At 43.7% G+C, this 18,089-nt stretch overlaps 1 protein-coding gene across 1 annotated transcript in view; it reads right to left on the bottom strand.

Annotated features, from left to right (window-relative positions):
• Window positions 1–18,089, bottom strand: part of LOC106591281 (leucine-rich repeat serine/threonine-protein kinase 1) — a 186,730-nt gene that overhangs the window by 6,543 nt on the left and 162,098 nt on the right. Inside the window, exons 30-37 of the mRNA XM_045707980.1 lie at window positions 17,727–17,921; window positions 15,837–15,988; window positions 14,524–14,641; window positions 10,847–10,963; window positions 8,455–8,652; window positions 7,989–8,203; window positions 2,285–2,773; window positions 1,260–1,361 (exon numbers count right to left, since the gene is read on the bottom strand). Of these exons, the coding sequence (XP_045563936.1) occupies window positions 1,260–1,361; window positions 2,285–2,773; window positions 7,989–8,203; window positions 8,455–8,652; window positions 10,847–10,963; window positions 14,524–14,641; window positions 15,837–15,988; window positions 17,727–17,921 (1,586 nt within the window). The remainder of the gene's footprint in view (window positions 1–1,259; window positions 1,362–2,284; window positions 2,774–7,988; window positions 8,204–8,454; window positions 8,653–10,846; window positions 10,964–14,523; window positions 14,642–15,836; window positions 15,989–17,726; window positions 17,922–18,089) is intronic.

The raw sequence follows: 18,089 nt of genomic DNA, 5'->3' as shown, positions 1-18,089 counted from the left end.
CCCGGTTGGAATATTATAGCTTTTTTGCGAGAAAAATGGCATAAAAATAGATTTTAAACAGCGGTTGACATGCTTCGAAGTACGGTAATGGAATATTTAGAAAATTTTTGTCACGAAATGCGCCATGCTCGTCACCCTTATTTACCCTTTCGGATAGTGTCTTGAACGCACAAACAAAACGCCGCTATTTGGATATAACAATGGATTATTTGGGACCAAACCAACATTTGTTATTGAAGTAGAAGTCCTGGGAGTGCCTTCTGACGAAGAACAGCAAAGGTAATAACATTTTTCTTATAGTAAATCTGACTTTGGTGAGTGCTAAACTTGCTGGGTGTCTAAATAGCTAGCCCTGTGATGCCGGGCTATCTACTGAGAATATTGCAAAATGTGCTTTCACCGAAAAGGTATTTTAAAATCGGACATATCGAGTGCATAGAGGAGTTCTGTATCTATAATTCTTAAAATATTTGTTATGTTTTTTGTGAACGTTTATCGTGAGTAATTTAGTAAATTCACCGGCAGTGTTTGGTGGGAATGCTAGTCACATGCTAATGTAAAAAGCTGTTTTTTGATATAAATATGAACTTGATTGAACAAAACATGCATGTATTGTATAACATAATGTCCTAGGGTTGTCATCTGATGAAGATCATCAAAGGTTAGTGCTGCATTTAGCTGTGGTTTGGGTTTATGTGACATTATATGCTAGCTTGAAAAATGGGTGTCTGATTATTTCTGGCTGGGTACTCTGCTGACATAATCTAATGTTTTGCTTTCGTTGTAAAGCCTTTTTGAAATCGGACAGTGTGGTTAGATTAACGAGAGTCTTGTCTTTAAAATGGTGTAAAATAGTCATATGTTTGAAAAATTGAAGTTTTTGCATTTTTGAGGTATTTGAATATCGCGCAAGCGTCCCACCTTGCCCATAGAAGATAAACTAAGGTGTGCTAAATAATGGTTGGACTGAAACCCTGCAGGACGGTAGAGGTCCAAGAAGGCAGCCCTGACCTAGCCTATCAGAGGGCAAGGGAGGGCTATTACCATATTCACAAAACCTATCTACACTTCTCAGATTTAAAAGCATTGTCTAGGGGGTGGGGCTAGGAGTGGATTTGTAACTGGCTGATCCATCAGCATGGTGGAAGATGATTGGACAGAGTCTACACACCTCACTGGCTATCAAAAATAATGGATGCATCTCAAACTGTCCCTTTAGACTATTGAGAAACAGCCTTCCTGACAGGATATGACCTCACCCGTAGGAGGAAGTTCCAGGGGGGCAGAGCACAGCGATGACACGCCCCCTGAGCTGTCCTGTCTGCCGCTGGACCTCGATCACCATCACGTCACCACCGCTCCTGGAACACAACACAGTAGTGACTAAAGATCTGTCGTTGGCAGAGTCTAATAGGTCGTGTTTCAGTGGGGCTGACCACATAGATTATACTCATAGATTCTAATTATACTCTGATTCAAATCACTTCTTGCTGATTCGAGTATTGGCTCAATAATGACAAAGAAGCCCACAACGTGTCTGCTGCAGAGGGACAAGACAAAGCCATGATAAAATATATTGGCTCACCATTTACTAGAAAGTTAGATAGAGAACAAGCTATAGCTGACTAGCACTACAACTAACGTTAGCAATCATGGTTACTTTGCTCATTTTTTATTTTTATGTTTGACATACTGGTTTATTTGAATACTATTTTGTAAATGACAAACCTTATTCAAAACTCTAAATTGTGATTTGAGGACAGACCTAAGTTCCATCTGTTGGCATATTTCCACCATTAGACTTTACCCATGTTTGGCCTAAAGACATAGACCTTAGTGTTTCACCCTCTGAAGCCTGGCCCAAAACAAGTCTACTCTGGGCCAGAAAAAGACCCTGACCTGGCACCAGACTGGGCCATTTGGGCCTTTTCTAAAAAAACATTTTCCTTCACAAAAGGAACCGTTCAGATATTTCAGTGGGTGTTGATTCTGCTCTTCACAAGTGTTCAGTGTCAGCCCGAGCTATGGAAACACAACTTCCCCTAAATAACAACTAGTGCTTACATCCAAAACAGATTGGAGTAGGACCAGACAGACCAGATAAAAATGTGTTGCAATATCAGATCTCACAACGCCTGGAGGAGTGTTAACGTCTCAGGAACCACCTAAATATGGTAGAGCAATCTTTTCTTGACTGCAAAAAAATAGGACTTGGAACCCGACCCCTAAGTCTGTTGTATGACAGTGTGACATGCTGGGTTTGTGTGTGTAGCATTGTGGGTACCTGGGGATCCAAAGGGTTCCATTGACAGCCAGCACAGTGAGGGCCTGCAGGTGGGGGGGAGTGGTGGTAAAGGTTGTGGTGGGGTCAGAGTTCACCACAGGGTCAGGATCGTCTGGGTGGTCCTGAGACCTCTCTTCCTCCTCATTGGAAAAAGGCAAACTGCTGGAACTAGCCAATGAGCTGAGCGCGCAGGAACTGGATCTGTCCAATCCCAGCGGCTCTGACAAGGGGCCGGATCGGTCAAATCCCAGCGAAGGGGTGGAGTCAGAGGACATGGAGCAGTAGTCCGTCAGCGAATCCTGGTGCTGGATGATCTGAGTCCCCGCTTCCTCGCTGTAGATCAGCGTCACTTTGCCGTTAGGACACTCGTCCTCCTCCTCCTCATCTAGACTCTTCCTCTTTGAGTCAAAGTCAGGACTAGTAGCCATGGTAACCCCTGCAGGTCGCTGTACAGTGAACACGTCCCGGAGAGGGTTGGCGTCTCCACAGCTGGAATGACGAAATGACATTTGTATTATGTGTATGTATTGGTCACATGGTCTGTTGCATAGTGAAATTGTGTCTTGGCTGTGTATTTGTATTTATTATGGATCCCCATTAGCTGCTGACTCTTCCTGGGGTCCAACAAAAATGATGGCAGTTTATACAATTTTAAAAACATGACAATACATTTCACAGATTTCACAGCACACTGTGTGCCCTCAGCCCCCTACTCCACCACTAGCACATATCTACAGTTCTAAATCCATGTGTCTATAGTGCATATTTTATCGTGTGTGTAAGCATGTGTCTGTGGCTATGTTTATGTTGCTTCACAGTCCCCGCTGTTCCATAAGGTATATGTGTATCTTTTTTTTTTTTAATCAAGTTACTTGATGTGGAATAGAGTTCCATGTAGTCATGGCTCTGTGTAGTACTGTGCACCTCCCATAGTCTGTTCTGGACTTGGGGACTGTGAAGAGACCTCTTGTGGCATGTCCTGTGGGGTATGCATGGGTGTCCGAGCTGTGTGCCAGTAGTTTAGACAGACCGCTTGGAGCATTCAACATGTTCATACCTCTCATAAATACAAGTAATGATGAAGTCAATCTCTCCTCCACTTTGAGCCAGGAGAGATTGACATGCATATTATTAATATTAGCTCTCTGTGTACATCCAAGGGCTAGCCGTGCTGCCCTGTTCTGAGCCAATTGCAATTTTCCTAAGTCCCTCTTTGTGACACCTAACCACATGACTGAACAGTAGTCCAGGTGCAACAACACTAGGGCCTCTAGGACCTACCTTGTTGATAGTGCTGTTAAGGTCTCCATCTTAGCTACGGTTGTATCAATATGTTTTGACCATGACAATGACAATCCAGTAATAGTATTAGTTTAGTCCCCCCAACTTGCTCAATTTCCACATTATGTATTACAAGGTTTAGTTGAGGTTTAGTGAATGATTTGTCCCAAATACAATGCCTTTAATTTTAGAAATATTTACGACTAACTTATTCCTTGCCAACCACTCTGAAACTAATAGCTGACATGTGTAGTGTTGATTCATCCACATACATAGACACACTGGCTTTACTCATGTCATTAGTAAAGATTGAAAAAAGTAAGGGCCCTAGACAGCTGCCTTGGGGAATTCCTGATTCTACCTAGAATATGTTGGAGGCTTCCATTAAAGAACACCCTCTGTGTTCTGTTAGACAGGTAACTCTTTATCCACAATATAGCAGGGGGTGTAAAGCTATAACACATAACATTTTCCAGCAGCAGACTATGATCGATAATGCACTGAAGTCTAACAAAACAGCCCCCCCAATCTTTTTATCATCAATTTCTCTCAGCCAATCATCAGTCATTTGTGTAAGTGCTGTGCTTGTTGAATGTCCTTCCCTATAAGCATACTGAAAGTGTGTTGTCAATTAGTTTACTGTAAAATAGCATTATATCTGGTCAAACACAATTTTTTCCAAAAGTTTACTAAGGGTTGGTAACGGGCTGTTTGGTCGGCTTTTTGAGCCAGTATTCTTAGATAGTAAAGCCCCCTATACATGACTTTTGCTTCCCTCCAAGCCTGGGGGCACACCGTTTCTAGTAGGGATAAATTGAAAATATAGTAAATAGGAGGGGCAATATCGTCCGCTATTATCCTCAGTACTTTTCCATCCAAGTTATCAGACCCTGGTGGGTTGTCATTGTTGATAGACAATAATAATTATTTCACCTCTTCCACACTCACTTTATGGAATCCAAAATAACAATGCTGGTCTTTTTCATAATTTGGTTAGATATACTTGGATGTGAAGTGTCAGCGTTTGTTGCTGGAATGTCATGCCTAAATTTGCTAATCTTGCCAATTAAAAAATGATTAAAGTAGTTGGCAATATCAGTTGGTTTTGTGATGAATGAGCCATCTGATTGAATGAATGATGGAGCTGAGTTTGCCTTAATTCCCAAAATATAATTTAAGGTGATCCAAAGCTTTTCACTATCATTCTTTGTCATTTATCTTTGTTTCATAGTGTAGTTTCTTCTTCTTTTTATTTCCTAAGTCCCTTTTTAGTTAGTATATTAGTTAGTATAGTATACTATAGAATATTAGTATAGTTGGTTAACTACACAAGACATTGGTTTTATGGGCCATGGTGTTCTAAAGTCAAGTTTGAATATCTTTCCTATCAGTCAAAGCCCTCTCCAGTCACCATCACCACTCACTCACCCAATCTACCACCAGCGTATCCTATAGCTGTGTCCTACCTACCACCAGCGTATCTTATAGCTGTGTCCTACCTACCACCAGCGTATCCTATAGCTGTGTCCTACCTACCACCAGCGTATCCTATAGCTGTGTACTACCTACCACCAGCGTATCCTATAACTGTGTTCTACCTACCACCAGCGTATCCTATAGCTGTGTTCTACCTACCACCAGCGTATCCTATAGCTGTGTCCTACCTACCACCAGCGTATCCTATAGCTGTGTCCTACCTACCACCAGCGTATCTTATAGCTGTGTCCCTACCTACCACCAGCGTATCCTATAGCTGTGTTCTACCTACCACCAGCGTATCCTATAACTGTGTCCTACCTACCACCAGCGTATCTTATAGCTGTGTCCTACATACCACCAGCGTATCTTATAGCTGTGTCCTACCTACCACCAGCGTATCCTATAGCTGTGTCCTACCTACCACCAGCGTATCTTATAGCTGTGTCCCACCTACCACCAGCGTATCCTATAGCTGTGTCTCTACCTACCACCAGCGTATCCTATAGCTGTGTCCTACCTACCACCAGCGTATCCTATAGCTGTGTCCCACCTACCACCAGCGTATCCTATAGCTGTGTCCTACCTACCACCAGCGTATCCTATAGCTGTGTCCTACCTACCACCAGCGTATCTTATAGCTGTGTCCTACCTACCACCAGCGTATCTTATAGCTGTGTCCTACCTACCACCAGCGTATCTTATAGCTGTGTCCTACATACCACCAGCGTATCTTATAGCTGTGTCCTACCTACCACCAGCGTATCCTATAGCTGTGTCCTACCTACCACCAGCGTATCCTATAGCTGTGTCCTACCTACCACCAGCGTATCCTATAGCTGTGTCCTACCTACCACCAGCGTATCCTATAGCTGTGTCCTACCTACCACCAGCGTATCCTATAGCTGTGTTCTACCTACCACCAGCGTATCCTATAGCTGTGTCCTACCTACCACCAGCGTATCCTATAACTGTGTCCTACCTACCACCAGCGTATCTTATAGCTGTGTCCTACCTACCACCAGCGTATCTTATAGCTGTGTCCTACCTACCACCAGCGTATCCTATAGCTGTGTCCTACCTACCACCAGCGTATCTTATAGCTGTGTTCTACCTACCACCAGCGTATCCTATAGCTGTGTTCTACCTACCACCAGCGTATCTTATAGCTGTGTCCTACCTACCACCAGCGTATCCTATAGCTGTGTCCTACCTACCACCAGCGTATCTTATAGCTGTGTCCTACCTACCACCAGCGTATCCTATAGCTGTGTCCTACCTACCACCAGCGTATCCTATAGCTGTGTCCTACCTACCACCAGCGTATCCTATAGCTGTGTCCTACCTACCACCAGCGTATCCTATAGCTGTGTCCTACCTACCACCAGCGTATCTTATAGCTGTGTCCTACCTACCACCAGCGTATCTTATAGCTGTGTCCTACCTACCACCAGCGTATCCTATAGCTGTGTTCTACCTACCACCAGCGTATCCTATAGCTGTGTCCTACCTACCACCAGCGTATCCTATAGCTGTGTCCTACCTACCACCAGCGTATCCTATAGCTGTGTTCTACCTACCACCAGCGTATCCTATAGCTGTGTCCTACCTACCACCAGCGTATCCTATAGCTGTGTTCTACCTACCACCAGCGTATCCTATAACTGTGTTCTACCTACCACCAGCGTATCCTATAGCTGTGTTCTACCTACCACCAGCGTATCCTATAGCTGTGTCCTACCTACCACCAGCGTATCCTATAGCTGTGTTCTACCTACCACCAGCGTATCTTATAGCTGTGTTCTACCTACCACCAGCGTATCTTATAGCTGTGTTCTACCTACCACCAGCGTATCCTATAGCTGTGTCCTACCTACCACCAGCGTATCCTATAACTGTGTTCTACCTACCACCAGCGTATCCTATAGCTGTGTACTACCTACCACCAGCGTATCCTATAGCTGTGTTCTACCTACCACCAGCGTATCCTATAGCTGTGTCCTACCTACCACCAGCGTATCCTATAGCTGTGTCCTACCTACCACCAGCGTATCCTATAGCTGTGTCCTACCTACCACCAGCGTATCCTATAGCTGTGTCCTACCTACCACCAGCGTATCTTATAGCTGTGTCCTACCTACCACCAGCGTATCTTATAGCTGTGTCCTACCTACCACCAGCGTATCTTATAGCTGTGTCCTACCTACCACCAGCGTATCTTATAGCTGTGTCCTACCTACCACCAGCGTATCCTATAGCTGTGTTCTACCTACCACCAGCGTATCTTATAGCTGTGTCCTACCTACCACCAGCGTATCCTATAACTGTGTTCTACCTACCACCAGCGTATCCTATAGCTGTGTACTACCTACCACCAGCGTATCCTATAGCTGTGTTCTACCTACCACCAGCGTATCCTATAGCTGTGTCCTACCTACCACCAGCGTATCCTATAGCTGTGTCCTACCTACCACCAGCGTATCCTATAGCTGTGTCCTACCTACCACCAGCGTATCCTATAACTGTGTCCTACCTACCACCAGCGTATCTTATAGCTGTGTCCTACCTACCACCAGCGTATCTTATAGCTGTGTCCTACCTACCACCAGCGTATCTTATAGCTGTGTTCTACCTACCACCAGCGTATCTTATAGCTGTGTCCTACCTACCACCAGCGTATCCTATAGCTGTGTCCTACCTACCACCAGCGTATCTTATAGCTGTGTCCTACCTACCACCAGCGTATCCTATAGCTGTGTCCTACCTACCACCAGCGTATCCTATAGCTGTGTCCTACCTACCACCAGCGTATCTTATAGCTTGGTGTCCTACCTACCACCAGCGTATCTTATAGCTTGGTGTCCTACCTACCACCAGCGTATCCTATAGCTGTGTTCTACCCATTAGTGTAACACTACCTCACCCCACCCACTCACGTCTCACACACCTGTACGTGGCACAGAGCTGGTAGGTGGCAGCGTGGTACATCTGCAGGGTGTTGGTGTGGTCGTCCAGGGTCCACACCACCTCATCCCCCCACAGACAGGGGCTGGAGGCCAGGGCCTGTATGGAGGATGGTGGGTCGTAGGGGTCCAGACGACGTACCGCCTGGAGGGTCCGGCAGTCAATCACCAGCAGGCCTGGACCATGGGAGTACCACAGCTGGGAGGAAGAGCAAGGTGGAGATAAGATTTACACTTTATGATAACCATTTATATTACCAGAGTTTAACACAGTAACATTGTAATGAGGTTACCGGTATTTCACTACTGTATACAATTATTTACTATTTCATCATTTGACCTTGTGGTATACAGGTATATTGAAATATATCAGAATATCTAGATAGATAGATGAATAGATACATTTCGATATATCGGCATATCATGGTATGCTGATATATCTATTCCAACCTGGGATCCACTGTGGACCAGGACCATGCTCCTGACTGGGTAGGGTCTCTGTCTGGGGTCAGAGTCCTCCATCCCAAACATGGTCGTATTGAGGGTGTGAGAACACAGGTAGGTCTCTCCTTCTACAGGCATGTCATCCATTAGGGAGTACACTGCCACCAGACCGTCTGACATCCCCATGAAGACACACGCCTGGGTCTGCATGGGTGGGAGGAGACCAGAATGTTAGGTTGGGGGGGTGTATATGGAGTGGAGAGTGGTTGAAGGGACATAGAGAGAGAGAGAGACAGAGATAGTCAAGATATCAACAACACATCCAAACCTTGATAAAGACTGAAGACTAGATGAAAAGCATGAAAACATTCTTGTTGCCAAGTTAAAATAGAGAGCGGGGCAGTAAAAAGACTCTTGCATGCACTGCTACAGTAAATAATACAACCAGTAAATCAATCTACTGTACGGTCTTCTAATTTAAGTGTAAATATGCGTTTGATAGCGTTCGTCATTCCCGACACATATTTACATGTCATACAACCAGGTCAGCGGCTCAGTGTCACTGTAGAATGTTTTCCCCAGAGTTGTTCCTCCCACGACCTTGCAGTCCCCCTAGCAACTACCAGCTGTTGTTCTACTGTTGTCCTACAGCGGGGCCTGACTGTTCTACCTGTACAGCTGACTTCAGTGGAGGATGGGTTTCTGGGAAGGAGGGAAAGATCAAAGGGGGCTCCACGTCTGCAGTGTAACACCCTGAACAGCCGACGTGTCAGAAATATGTTATAGAGCTATGGTACTTTGGGGGTGTTGCCTCTGTCAAAGTTCAAACAAATCGAACTATCCAACATTTCTGCGCCCCTTCTTTGTGGCAAGCAAACCAAAGTGCCTTGCAGGTATAATGTGAGAGAGCCTTTTGCTCCTTATCCCCAGACAGACAGCAGGCTCCACTAGGTCAGCCTCAACACCTGGACTACCCCAGCCACAGGACACTTCAAAGGGCTGAGGGTCTAGGGAGAGGGGTGGTGAAGGGGGACGGAGAAGGGGAGGTGAGGGGGCAAACAGGCAGTGCTCCTGTTTATAACTAGCAGCACCGAAAGAGTCATGTTGACACAAAACTAATTTACATTTTTAAATGACTTGGCCATTGACTTTTCCTAAATAAGTATATTTAACACAGCACAGCTGATGGCCCATCTAAACTACACCTAAACTATATTGAAATACATTTTACACATAATAATAGAGTAAGATTAAATTGACAATAGTCTGATGGGTGACAATATTAACAATGGTCAAATTGTATTTGAAGAGATGGGCTAGCGCAGCTTGGAGTTGATACAGAGGCAGGGAAACGCAGCAACAGAAAGTGACTTTTTAAATCCTCCTACAGTCGGGGTAGGCAACTAGATTTTTATCAGAGCGGATGGTCGGGGAGGCAGAACATTATTACAATCATTTGTGCACCGCAAATGACCACAACTAAGCCCAAAAAGAGATTGTTATTTTTAAATACAATCATTCCATACCTTGATTACACTGAGACACCATCACGTCTCTTTTATTCCTGGAAATACTTGGGAATAGATTTCCTAAATTAAACTCATTTTTAGCTGAATTCCTGGTGATTTTACTGTCTCGTTGCCGACCCGTGCTACAGAGTCATATGCAGGTAAGACATTTTGATTTCTGTATAATATCTGAAAGAGACGATTCTGAGGTTTCCAAAACACTAATTTTTGCCAAATAGCTCAAAATGAAAGAGATGAGCTCTATTTCAAAATATCACCTTTACCAAGAATAACCACTTCCATGCACTCCACACATGAACACGTGGCAGCATACAGCCCAGGCTACTAAGCAAAGACTAGTAACATAATAAAGCTATTCTGTTCTTTTGAAATACATTTTCTTATTTCAATGTTTCTTAAGACCTGCCAAAATGACATCATAATAGAAATTATAATGGGTGTGGTTAGTGGTTTTTCGTTTTCTTTACAAATAGGCTACAGTAACATATACTAATGAAAATGCAATTATGTTCTTTATAAAATATACAAATTTGTATTCTAATGTTACCTTCATAAACACAACCAAAGGAACATTTTTCAGGATGCATATATTAAATGGATTTAGACTGTTTGAATGTTGACATCAAAAAGACGCTCCATTGGCTCAGAGCGGGACCGTTCGAGGACTGGCATTTCTACTTCATCTTTTCGCCATGGAAAATCGAGAATGGTATTATTGTGATACTGGTATCATGACAACCATACAGGGCAGTAGTGTACAGTATGTTACATGGTCTCTGGCGGGCACGGGGAACAGACAGGTGACAACAGGAGAGTTACCTGGTCTCTGGCGGGCACGGGGAACAGACAGGTGACAACAGGAGAGTTACCTGGTCTCTGGCGGGCACGGGGAACAGACAGGTGACTATAGCAGGACAGGAGATCTGTTTCTGGGGCTGGCTCAGTGGACACATCTCCTTTAGACTGTAGATGAACACTTCCTGCTCCTAGAACACACACACAAGTAAATACACACACGTGCATGTACAGTTGAAGTCAGAACTTTACATACACTTAACGTTGGTGTCATTAAAACTCGTTTTTCAACCACTCTACACATTTCTTGTTAACAAACTATAGTTTTGGCAAGTCGGTTAAGACATCTACTTTGTGCGTGACACAAGTAATTTTTCCAACAATTGTTTACAGACAGATTATTTCACTTATAATTCACTGTATCACAATTCCAGTCGGTCAGAAGTTTACATACACTAAGTTGAGGGTGCCTTTTAACAGCGAGGAAAATTCCAGAAAATGGCTTTAGAAGCTTCTGATAGACTAATTGACATCATTTGAGTCAATTGGAGGTGTACCTGTGGATGTATTTCAAGGCCTACCTTCAAATTCAGTGCCTCTTTGCTTGACATCATGGGAAAATCTAAAGATATCAGCCAAGACCTCAGAAAACAAATTGTAGACCTCCACAAGTCTGGTTCATCCTTGGGAGCAATTTCCAAATGCCTGAAGGTACCACGTTCATCTGTACAAACAATAGTATGCAAGTGTAAACACCATGGGACCACGCAGCCGTCATACCACTCAGGAAGGAGACGCGTTGTCTCCTAGAGATGAACGTACTCTGGAGCTAAAAGTGCAAATCAATCCCAGAACAACAGCTAAGGACCTTGTGAAGATGCTGGAGGAAACGGGTACAAAAGTATCTATATCCAGAGTAAAACGAGTCCTATATCGACATAACCTGAAAGGCCGCTGAACAAGAAAGAAGCCACTGCTCCAAAACCGCCATAAAAAAGCCAGACTACGGTTTGCAACTGCACATGGGGACAAATATTGTACTTTTTGGAGAAATGTCCTCTGGTCTGATGAAACAAAAATAGAACTGTTTGGCCATAATGACCATCGTTATGTTTGGAGGAAAAAGGGGGAGGCTTGCAAGCCGAAGAACACCATCCCAACCGTGAAGCACAGGGGTGGCAGTATCATGTTGTGAGGGTGCTTTGCTGCAGGAGGGACTGGTGCACTTCACAAAATAGATGGCTTCATGAGGAGGGAAAATTATATGGATATATTGAAGCAACATCTCAAGACATCAGTCAGGAAGTTAAAGCTTGGTCACAAATGGGTCTTCCAAATGGACAATGACCCAAAGGATACTTCCAAAGTTGTGGTAAAATGGCTTAAGGACAACAAAGTCAAGGTATTGGAGTGGCCATCACAAAGCCCTGACCTCAATCCTATAGAAAATGTGTGGGCAGAACTGAAAAAGTGTGTGCGAGCAAGGAGGCATGCAAACCTGACTCAGTTACACCAGGTCTGTCAGGAGGAATGGGCCAAAATTCACCCAACTTATTGTGGGAAGCTTGTGGAAGGCTACCCAAAACGTTTGACCCAAGTTAAACAATTTAAAGGCAATGCTACCAAATACTAATTGAGTGTATGTAAATGTCTGACCCACTGGGAATGTGATGAAAAAAATAAAAGATAATAAATCATTCTCTCTACTATTATTCTGACATTTCACATTCTTAAAATAAAGTGGTGATCCTAACTGACCTAAGACAGGGAATTTTTACTAGGATTAAATGTCAGGAATTATGAAAAACTGAGTTTAAATGTATTTGGCTGGTGTATGTAAACTTCTAACATACTGTACCAGTCAAAAGTTTGGACACCTAATCATTCCATAGTTTTTTTTTTTTTTACTATTTTCTACTTTGTAGAATAATAGTGATGACATCAAAAAAATGTTAAACAAATCAAAATATATTTTATATTTGAGATTCTTCAAATATATATTCTTCCTTTGCCTTGATGACAGCTTTGCACACTCTTGGCATTCTCTCAACCAGCTTCATGAGGTAGTCATCTGGAAATAACAGGTGTGCCTTGTTAAAAGTTAATTTGTTGAATGTCTTTCCTTCTTAATGCGTTTGAGACAATCAGTTGTGCTGTGTATACAGATGATAGCCCTATTTGGTAAAAGACCAAGTCCATATTATTGCAAGAACAGCTGAAATAAGCAAAGAGAAATGACAGTCCATCATTACTTTAAGACATGAAGGTCAGTCAATCTGGAAAATATAAAGTGCAGTCGCAAAAACCATCAAGCGCTATGATGAAACTGGCTCTCATGAGGGCTGCCACAGGAAAGGAAGACAGAGTTACCTCTGCTGCAAAGGATAAGGTCAGAGTTACCAGCCTCAGAAATCAGCAATTAACTGCACCTCAGATTGCACCTCACAGAGTTCAAGTAACAGACACATCTCAACATCAACTGTTCAGAGGAGACTGCGTGAATCAGGCCTTCATGATGGAATTGCTGCAAAGAAACCACTACTAAAGGACACCAATAGGAAGATCTGGTTTGCGCTTAGTGGGACTATCATTTGTTTTTCAACAAGATAATGACCCAAAACACACCTCCAGGCTGTATAAGGGCTATTTGACCAAGAAGGAAAGTGGTGGAGTGCTGCATCAGATGACCTGGCCTCCACAATAACCAGACCTCAACCCAATTGAGATGGTTTGGGATGAGTTTGATCGCAGAGTGAAGGAAAAGCAGCCAACAAGTGCTCAGCATGTGGGAACTCCTTCAAGACTGTTGGAAAACCATTACAGGTGAAGCTGGTTGAGAGAATGCCAAGAGTGTGCAAAGCTGTCATCAAGGCAAAGGGTGGCTACTTTTAAGATTCTAAAATCTAAAACATATTTTGATTTGTTTAACACTTTTTTGGTTACTACATGATTTCATGTGTTATTTCATAGTTTTGACGTCTTCACTATTATTCTACAATGTAGAAAATAGTAAGAATAAAGAAAAACCCTGGAATGAGTAGGTGTGTCCAAACTTTTGATTGGTACAGTACACACACTATCACACACTTACAGAAACTAAATGTATACAGATATACATAATCTACTCAAGGTGGATAATGTTATAAGCTTCCATTTCATGGGCAGAGAAATACTTAAAAAATATTGCCAATGATCATTTTGTATATAAACACCCATTTATTCTTTAACATGTACCGTAATTCCATAAGTACCAGTGTATTCCTGGCAGTTCCCAATAACCCTCCCCAAACATGTTATCACTAGACTTTACGCTGCTTCACCAGGTAACATGAAAGCAACAAAACTCAGCCTGAGCGTACACACTACAAAGCCACAGGTTAGACTAGAGATGAACATACTTATGGTATGGTGAGAGCAACTGTACTGACATGGTGTCAACATGTACATTGGTTACATAACGAAATCCACCTAAGAAGGCTTATGCCTTTATGTCTGAGGTTTTATGTCATGCTGAGTTCCATTGCGACAGAGGGCTATGTAAACTGTAAACTTGCAATGTAAATCCAGTGTTAAGGATAGTTTGGCCAAACCCACCCCCAGTGTTCATGTAAACTCACATTTAAGTAAACTGTCAGATGCAAAGAACATGTATGAATAAATATAAGTATTCTACTCTAATGTCCATAGGAAACCCAGTGTTAGTGATTGTTTGGCCAACTCCAACCCCAGTGTTAGTGATTGTTTGGCCAACCTCTGTGGCGGTCCATAAGGTGTTGTCCATCTTCATCTGACAGCTCAGCCTGGTTCCTGGACACGGCATCCTCTTCACCTCTACCTGACCCTTCTCTACGTTCACCACACTGTAGTTCCTATAAGACACACATTCACTATCACACTGTAGTTCCTATAGGACAACACACATTCACTATCACACTGTAGTTCCTATAGGACAACACACATTCACTATCACACTGTAGTTCCTATAGGACAACACACATTCACTATCACACTGTAGTTCCTATAGGACAACACACATTCACCATCACACTGTAGTTCCTATAGGACAACACACATTCACTATCACACTGTAGTTCCTATAGGACAACACACATTCACTATCACACTGTAGTTCCTATAGGACAACACACATTCACTATCACACTGTAGTTCCTATAGGACAACACACATTCACTATCACACTGTAGTTCCTATAGGACAACACACATTCACTACCACACTGTAGTTCCTATAGGACAACACACATTCACTATCACACTGTAGTTCCTATAGGACAACACACATTCACTATCACACTGTAGTTCCTATAGGACAACACACATTCACTACCACACTGTAGTTCCTATAGGACAACACACATTCACTATCACACTGTAGTTCCTATAGGACAACACACATTCACTATCGCAGAGTATCTAGACACACACACACACACACACACACACACACACACACACACACACACACACACACACACACAGTAGTCCAACAAGTCATACCGAGACAATACACACCATTTAACCGTGTTACCCTGACAGAGTTAGGACAGTATTCAATCTTTCTCCTTCTTCCCCGGGCGGAGTAGTACCTGCTAACAATTATCATGTCATTCTCATGGTCGGTTCCCATGCTGGAAGCCCTGGCGCAATACCTCTATGAGGGGGTATTAGAATTACAAGGGATCTCTATGGGGTTAACAGCAGGACAGCTGCAGGCAATAGCAGTCATTAGCACCACCTGTATGGAGCGATGAAAGCTGCCTTTATCGTAGTGAGATTATCTCCCAGTCCCTAAGCACACATGGTCACACACAGGGGGAGAGCAACACTAAAGCAATTACTTTCCACCTGGGAGCTTTATTACAGGACAGGAGTGTGTGTGTGTTACTCTCAGAGAGGTATGTGCAGAGTATGTATGTGTGTGTGTGTGTGTGTGTGTGTGTGTGTGTATGTTCTGCCTTAAATACACCCTCAGATCCTCAGGAAGTCTACACTGAGACTTTTTGGGCCAGGAAAACCTCTGAAATCAACACAAAGAGAAACCAACCTGTCGTCCTTGTCCCCGTCCCAGAAGACAGCGCTGTGTCCCTGCAAGTGGGACAGGAAGAGCTGGGAGTGTGTGTCACAGGCCAGCAGGTACCTCAGACATGGGAAACTGGGCTCCTGCATCTGCCTCACACACTGCATGGCCAGGGGCCTCTGGATCAAGAGAGAGACACACAGTCACTATGTCATACTGTAAGCCAGGGTTCCCCAATTGGTGGCCAGTGGATTGGTGATTTTATCTGAGCAAAAAGAATGTTGGACACAAAAGACTGTAAAAACACCAGCAAATCAGCCCCAAGTATTCCCATGCATAATAGAGAGATATACTGTACTGTATATAACAATGTATGTGGACACCCCTTCAAATTAGTGGATTCGGCTATTTCAGCCACACCCATTACTGACAGGTGTATAAAATCGAGCACACAGCCATGCAATCTCCATAGACAAACATTGGCAGTAGAATGGCCTTACAGAAGAGCTCAGTGACTTTCAATGTGGCACCGTCTTACGATACCACCTTTCCAACAAGTCAGTTCGTCAAATTTCTGCCTTGCTAGAGCTGCCCCAGGCAACTGTAAGTGCTGTTATTGTGAAATGGAAATGTCTAGGAGCAACAACGGCTCAGCTGTGAAGTGGTAGGCCACGCAAGCTCACAGAACGGGACCGCCGAGTGCTGAAGCGTGTAGCACATAAAAATGGTCTGTCCACGGTTGCAACACTCACTACTGAGTTCCAAACTGCCTCTGGAAGCAACGTCAGCACAAGAGCTGTTTGTTGGGAGCTTCATGAAATGGGTTTCCATGGCCGAGCAGCAGCACACAAGTCTAAGATCACCATGCCAAGCGTCGGCTGGAGCCATTGGACTCTAGAGCTGTGGAAACGCGTTCTTTGGAGTGATGAATCACACGTCACCATCTGGCAGTCCGACGGACGAAACTGGGTTTGGCAGATGCCAGGAGAACGCTACCTGCCCGAATGCATAGTGCCAACTGTAAAGTTTGGTGGAGGAGGAATAATGGTCTGGGGCTGTTTTTCATGGTTCGGGCTAGGCCCCTTAGTTCCAGTGAAAGGAAATCTTAACGCTACAGCATACAACAACATTCTAGATGATTCTGTGTTTCCAACTTTGTGGCAACAGCATGACAATGTCCCTGTGCACAAAGCAAGGTCCATATAGAAATTGTTTGTCGAGATCGGTGTGGAAGAACTTGACTGGCCTGCACAGAGCCCTGACCTCAACCCCATCGAACACCTTTGGATGAATTGGAACGCCGACGTCAAGCCAGGCCTAATCACCCAACATCAGTGCCTAACCTCAATAATGCTCATGTCTGAATGGAAGCAAGTCCCCACAGCAATGTTCCAACATCTAGTGGAAAGCCTTCCCAGAAGAGTGGAGGCTGTTATAGCAGCAAAGGGGGGTCCAACTCCATATTAATGCCGATGATTCTGGAATGAGGTTTTCGACGAGCAGGTGTCCACATACTTTTGGTCATGTATTGTATATGTGATCGTATACAAATGTAAGCAAGGTTTGAAATTATTAAGTTTTAGTCAAACATTATATCTGTTTGGGCTTCTTGTGGTCAACTTGAAGTCTACAAATTATTTGTAGTTATGTTTCCGGCCCCCTGACTATCCACTTAAGAAAGAAAATCGGCCCATGGTTGAATCTAGTTGACAATCCCTGCTGTAAGCCACAGAGCATTGTAATATCAGTTGTTAATACACATCTAGATATATGAAAGACAGCATGATAGCATTATAGCATTATAGTGGTGCGGATTAGTCATCACACTTTCCTTTTTAAAAAGAGCATATCCAAGCCAGCACAGCTTGGCTCACTAGTGTGAAAAGTGTATTGGCGTCCCAGCCCACAGCCCCTCACCTTCTCAGGCTTAGTGTCCCAGCACTCAATCATCAGGCCATGCAGACAGTGGAACTGGACTTCCTCTGGGTTTCCCAGGGTGGGACGGATCCCTTTAGACAGCTTCTTAGCTATCTGGAGCTGGTGCTGGCCCAACGCAGGCCTACAACCTGACAGCAACTCATACACAACCATCCCATACGAGAACATATCCACCTGGGTGAGAGAGAGAGAGAAAGAGAATGGGAGATTGATTTAATATGTTATATACACAATGCACAAAACATTAAGAATACCTGCTCTTTCCATGACATAGACTGACCAGGTGAAAGCTATGATCCCTTATTGATGTCACTTGTTAAATCCACTTCAATCAGTGTAGAT

The sequence above is a fragment of the Salmo salar genome, chromosome ssa26, assembly GCF_905237065.1.
Source record: "Salmo salar chromosome ssa26, Ssal_v3.1, whole genome shotgun sequence".
Taxonomy (NCBI): Eukaryota; Metazoa; Chordata; class Actinopteri; order Salmoniformes; family Salmonidae; genus Salmo; species Salmo salar.
The sequence above is the reverse complement of the archived record's forward strand: the minus strand, read 5'-3'. Positions and strand labels throughout refer to the sequence as shown.